Source organism: Phoca vitulina, unplaced genomic scaffold (genome assembly GCF_004348235.1).
Source record: "Phoca vitulina isolate PV1807 unplaced genomic scaffold, GSC_HSeal_1.0 scaffold1, whole genome shotgun sequence".
In the NCBI taxonomy this organism is placed as follows: domain Eukaryota; kingdom Metazoa; phylum Chordata; class Mammalia; order Carnivora; family Phocidae; genus Phoca; species Phoca vitulina.
Window position 1 is genome coordinate 91,730,559 of NW_022589704.1, and position 6,003 is coordinate 91,736,561.

At 50.6% G+C, this 6,003-nt stretch overlaps 1 protein-coding gene across 1 annotated transcript; it reads left to right on the forward strand.

Moving 5' to 3' along the window:
* Positions 1–1,634: 1,634 nt before the first annotated feature.
* Positions 1,635–5,421, forward strand: CXCR4 (C-X-C motif chemokine receptor 4). The gene is made up of 2 exons (XM_032425512.1): positions 1,635–1,738; positions 3,837–5,421. Exons 1-2 carry the CDS (start codon positions 1,724–1,726, stop codon positions 4,881–4,883), a joined length of 1,062 nt encoding a protein of 353 aa, XP_032281403.1. The 5' UTR covers positions 1,635–1,723; the 3' UTR covers positions 4,884–5,421.
* Positions 5,422–6,003: the final 582 nt, after the last annotated feature.

Below are 6,003 nucleotides of genomic sequence, written 5' to 3' on the forward strand. Positions count from 1 at the left end.
AGCTTTCAGTAGATGAGGACCTTCACCAACAAACATTAGGGAAGGGGTGCCGACAAAAGAGGAAAGAGGGAGAAGAGAAAACATAACTGAGTTCACACTATATACATAGTTTTGAATCCTACTTTTTGTCTCTATTTTCGTAGAGAAAAGGTTCCCGGCTCCCAGACTATCTCTGGAGCACCTCCAGAGTGAAAGGTTTTATCTGAAGTAAAGGGGTTGGTGTTCCGGGTCCAGTCTGGGCAAGTTCTCTTCTTGGGACTGTCCCGGGGTGCGCGTCACCGCGCATTCATCGCTTTCGCTGGCTAACGCTCACATCTCCGGTCCCCCGCAGTCACTGGTGCGGTCACCCCGCCAGCGGTCGCACTAGTTCTCGGCCCCGCCCCTCAATCGTTCCCCTGCCCCACCCAGGCTCCGCGCCGGCGGGAAGCGGCGCGAGGACGGATAGCACTGTCTGAGCGTTCACTGCAAACCCCAGTCCGTCGGGCACACTTTTAAACGTCTAGCCCCACCCCCGCCCCACCCGCCAACCCTCAACCTAATTTCTTATCCCTGCGGACGCTTGTCCTCCACTGAGTCGTAGAAGACGCTGGACATGGGGCCAGATCTTGGTTCAAGTCCGGCTTGGAATCCTGGGCCAAACCTGGCATTTCATCTCCGCCAGTCAGCTTTCTGTTTCCTCCGCATGGGGGCCTTATCCTCTGGTTCAGGGCTGTATGCCCAGCGTCTGGAACAGTGAGTCGCACACATTGGCCCTCAGTAAATATCTAAATGACTAAATGCATCGCTGTAATGGTAACACCCACAGGCTGTTGTGAAAATGAATGAGTGATTCTGTGCAAGTTTAACTCGTGATGTTACAAAAAATACTATTCGCTAAATTTGTCTTATAATAAAGCACACTTAACGTATTTTTTTAAGTACTATTCACTAATTGGTTGCCCGGAAATACACATCTACTTCTCTATCACCGGCTCCCTCCCTAATTATGCCAAATAATCCTACCCTCTTCTGAAAGTGTTTCCTTATTATGTATACCTGATGCCGGTACTATTACTGTGGGTGCGTGTATAGTTACATACAGTTGTGCTCCGAAGAATCATTTTATTTTCTGAATGGACTGCATCTGCTGAAAGCGCAGGGAATGGAATCAGATGCTGGACCCCCTTCCAGCATTGCCGCCTACTGGTTGGGTTATTCTGGCACGTCACTACCCTTCTCCGGGCCTCAGTGTCTCCATTTGTAGCATTGCCGGGTCTGGAATTCCATCCACGTGAGCAAGGATGGATGCGCCACACAGGGACGCGTTGGTCGCCCGCGCTTCCCACCTCCCTTCAGGCGCATCAAGCTTTCCCAAGTTGGGGAACGCCTCCGGGAGGCCCTCCACAGCTCAAGACTCACAAGGTGACCTCCAGCTAGCAGCAGCCGCTCAGGGGATTCCCAGGTTTACCCCAATTAACCTCACTGGGACTGCGGGAGTGCTTGCCCCCGCCCCTCCCAGAAGCCCTCCTCCCCCACGTCTAGCCCGTCTCCCCCACCCCACCTCCCTTTTCCCTGCCCCGCCCGCGCACCCTCGCGGCGCATGCGCCGCCCGCCGAGCGTGTTTTTATAAAAGTCCAGCTTCACCCAGAAACTTCAGTCTGTTGTCTGCGGTAGCAGGTAGCAAAGTGACCCCGACTACTTGGGTGCTCCGGTAGCCACTGCGGCTGGAGAGCGAGCAGTTACCATGGACGGGTTCCGTGTAAGTCCAGTTTCAACCTGCTTTTTCTTAAACGTACAAACACGTAAACTTAGAGCGCTCTCCGAGCGGGCAGAAGCGACCAGAACAGGGGAGGTGCCGGTACCCCGGAGAAGGAGCGTGGAAAGGAGTTTTCGTGCGCTTGAGGAGGGGGTAGGATTGGAATCTTTTACTCTGAAAGTAGAGGAGAAAAGACTGGAAGGACCTTTCCGGTGGCTGCATGTGTCTCCCCTTGAGTCCTGCGGTGCGCGCTAGGCTTGCACGCTGTTTGCAAACATAAGAACGTTCTGTGCACAAGTGCAGAGAAGGCGTGCGCGCTGCCCCCGGACTGCGACCAAAGGTCTCTCCCGTAGGAGAGGGGAAGGGGTTTTTTTGGAGTTAGATCTGAATTTAGAGGTGGAGGGCGGTGCGCCGGGGCTGAGTTCCCGGAGCCAGACGGCGCCACTGGTTAGTTTCAGGCAAAAGCTCCTGCGGACCACTCTTGAGGCTAGACGCGTGTTCGCTAAACTCTGCACCTCCTGGGGAGCTGTGTCAGTACCCCCCGCACAGTGAGCAGAGGGCGGGAAAGGCGGGCGGACCCAAGGTGCTGCTTGCCTGAGAGAGGTCTGAGAATTGGCCGCAGCAGGGAGGTGGCCAGGAGCAGCCCGCGCGCCTTGGGATTGAGGGAGAGACCTCGCGGGCATCGGAAGCGCCGCGAGTGGACCCCGGGGTTCGGTAGTTTGGGATAGTACAGAGGGAGGAGTATTAAGCAGTCATTGCGCAGCAGGACCCAGAGGTGTGCTCGGCGGGGACTGGGGTGCAGTGAGGACTTGGAGGGCAAGTGGGCTGCCGGTAGTTGCGGCGCAGACGGGCAGGTGCAAGTGGGGAGACCGTTTGGCTCTCACCGATCCCAATTGCGCTGTTTAACCGTTGGTGGTTTCCTGGAGACTTTTGAAAACCCCTTACCAGAAAGGCTTTTCGTTTCCCCCAGCGGCGCGCAATTCAAAGGCGCTTACGGAGGAGCCGCCCATTCTCTCCCCAGCACCGTGTGGGACTGAACTTGGCGAGCTACCGGGCCGAACCCTTGGAGCTGCTGCGGCTGGCGATGGGCGTGGGCGTGGTGGGCAGCCGCGGAGGTCGGGAGTTGGACCACCCGGCCCTTGGTGCGCCCTCCGCCAGGAGGCTTCCAGCTGCAGACCTCCGACCCCATTTACTGGGTCAGTGGCGGGGTGGGAAGCGATCCGGGAGAGTGAGGAAATGAAACTTGGGGCGAGGACCATGAGTGCAGACCCCGTGACCTTCCCCTCCCAGTAAAATGCTGCACTCCCTAACGTCCCAAACGCGCCAAGAGATAAACATAAGGCAGAGACACCCATGCCCCTGAGGAGCACCAGCTGCGGGCATGTGTGTGGGGCAGTATCCTCTTCTAACACCCCTGTTCAATACCCCAAGCGCTAAAGACTCTTCGTTTAAGGCGTATCCTCCTTCCCCATTACATGTTGCTTGAAGTACAGAACGGTTTGTGTTTAGACAAGCGAGGGGAAGGCAATGTTTTGCGCCTTAGGAGAAAGTTTTGCCCCCCCCTCCTCCCCCCGCCCAGCTCCTTCCTCCCCTTTTCCCTGTCCTGGTGAATCTTCATATAGAAAATTAATCCCAGCTCCTCAGAACACAAGCTTCTATTCCCACTCCTCACCTGCGCCGCCCTCCCCCCCATCCACGCAGCCTAGGAGTGGCCTCTTTGTGTTTTGTTTTGGTATTTTCCCTCCCAAGGTTTTTTTCTTCCCCAGTGGGCGGGGTAGAACAGTTAGCGAAGATGTGACTTTGAAACCCTCAGAATCTTAGCGCCCTTTTGTTCTAAACAAAGAATTTTGTAATTGATTCTACTAAAGGAGGATATAATGAACTGACTCTGGGGGAGGATGGGGAGGAGGGTTGTAGGAGTCTATAATAATTCTCTTGTGCTCTTCCCTCACTATTTCATTGGGAGCAGAATGTCCTGAAGAAGGCTGGGATGAGTTAGTTTTATAAATTACTATTTAAAAATTGCAGAAACATTTTTTTGAACTTGGAGAATGCCAGCTGAACGTGAAAGTTAATGTCCATTCCCTTGCCTCTTTTGCAGATATACCCTTCAGATAACTACACAGAAGATGACTTGGGCTCAGGCGACTATGACTCCATGAAGGAACCCTGCTTCCGGGAGGAAAATGCCCATTTCAACCGTATCTTTCTGCCCACGGTCTACTCCATCATATTCTTGACTGGCATAGTGGGCAATGGATTGGTCATCCTGGTGATGGGTTACCAGAAGAAACTGAGAAGCATGACAGACAAGTATAGACTGCACCTGTCTGTGGCAGATCTCCTCTTTGTCCTCACACTTCCCTTCTGGGCAGTTGATGCTGTGGCGAATTGGTACTTCGGAAAGTTCCTGTGCAAGGCAGTCCATGTCATCTATACAGTCAACCTCTATAGCAGTGTTCTTATCCTGGCCTTCATCAGTCTGGACCGGTACTTGGCTATTGTCCATGCCACCAACAGTCAGAGGCCAAGGAAGCTGTTGGCTGAAAAGGTGGTCTATGTTGGCGTCTGGATACCTGCTCTCCTGTTGACCATTCCTGATTTCATCTTTGCCAATGTCAGGGAGGCAGATGGGAGGTATATCTGTGACCGCTTCTATCCCAATGACTCGTGGTTGGTGGTGTTCCAGTTTCAGCACATCATGGTTGGCCTTATCCTGCCAGGCATCGTCATCCTGTCCTGCTACTGCATTATCATCTCCAAGCTGTCCCACTCTAAGGGCTACCAGAAGCGCAAGGCCCTCAAGACCACAGTTATCCTCATCCTGGCTTTCTTTGCCTGCTGGCTGCCCTACTACATTGGGATCAGCATTGATTCCTTCATCCTCCTGGAAATCATCAAGCAAGGATGTGAGTTTGAGAGCACTGTGCACAAGTGGATTTCCATCACTGAGGCCCTAGCCTTTTTCCACTGTTGCCTGAACCCCATCCTCTATGCCTTCCTTGGAGCCAAATTTAAAACCTCTGCCCAGCATGCACTCACCTCTGTGAGCAGAGGGTCCAGCCTCAAGATCCTTTCCAAAGGGAAGCGGGGAGGACATTCTTCTGTTTCAACCGAGTCCGAGTCTTCAAGTTTTCACTCCAGCTAACACTGATCGAAAAGACTTGTATACATTAAAGAACTTTTTTTTATGTTACACATTTTTTTCAGATATAAAAGACTGACCGATACTGTACAGTTTTTTATTGGATTTTTTTCTTGTGTTCCTTTAGTTTTTGTGAGGTTTAATTGACTTATTTATATAAATGGTTTTTTTTGTTTTTCATGTGGATGAGTGTCTGTAGACAGGACCTGTGGCCAAGTTCTTGGTTGCTGTATGTCTGGTTGTAGGACTGTAGAAAAGGGAACTGAACATTCCAGAGTGTGTAGTGAGTCACTTAAGCTAGAAATGATCCTCAGCTGTTTGTACATAAATAATCTCTCCATTCCAGTGGAACATTTTCTTTTTCCTGTTCTTAAATTGTTTGGTTACACTATGTGATTTTGCTGTAGAAGGTGGCACTTATAACCAAAGCCTGGTGTGGCATAGAAATGCTGGTTTTTCAGTTTTCAGAAGTGGATTGATTTCAGCACCTACAATGTACAGTCTTGTATTAAGTTGTTAATAAAAGTTCATGATAAACTTACTCAGCGTTATGTTCTGAGTTCTGTTGACATTCCTTTGGCTAACAGGAGTCAAAAATAATATATTTATGGCATGTCAGGTCCTGTCCTGGTTGTTGTAATATTTTGCTTAGCCCTTATCATAATTCTATGACAGGAACTCTGGCTCAATTATTAATAGTAGAACTACAGTTTGTAGAGCAGGAAACTGAGGCACAGAAATCCCAAGTGACCTGGTTAAAGGCATGGTAAGCAGCACAGCCAGTATCCCAAACCAGGGAATCTGTCTTCAGAATCTTAAGTCTCAACCACTTTCAACTCCTAGACATTTAGGAACGTCCAGCCAGTTGCTATTCCTATGAAAAAGAATCTTTCTGAAGGATAAGTGTGTGTAAATGAGAAAAGGTCTGCAACACCATGTTTTAGATTTTACTACGACTGACCCCTTGTATAATCTAGGTCTGTGCTGTGCCAAACCTAGTATGCTTTTCTCCTCTAATTCTCTCAATCTAGATACCATCATTCCCTTTCCAAAAACAAAGGAACTGAGATTCATAGACTTTCTGTAACTTGCACTTTCAAGGGGACAAACCAGGAGTTGATTT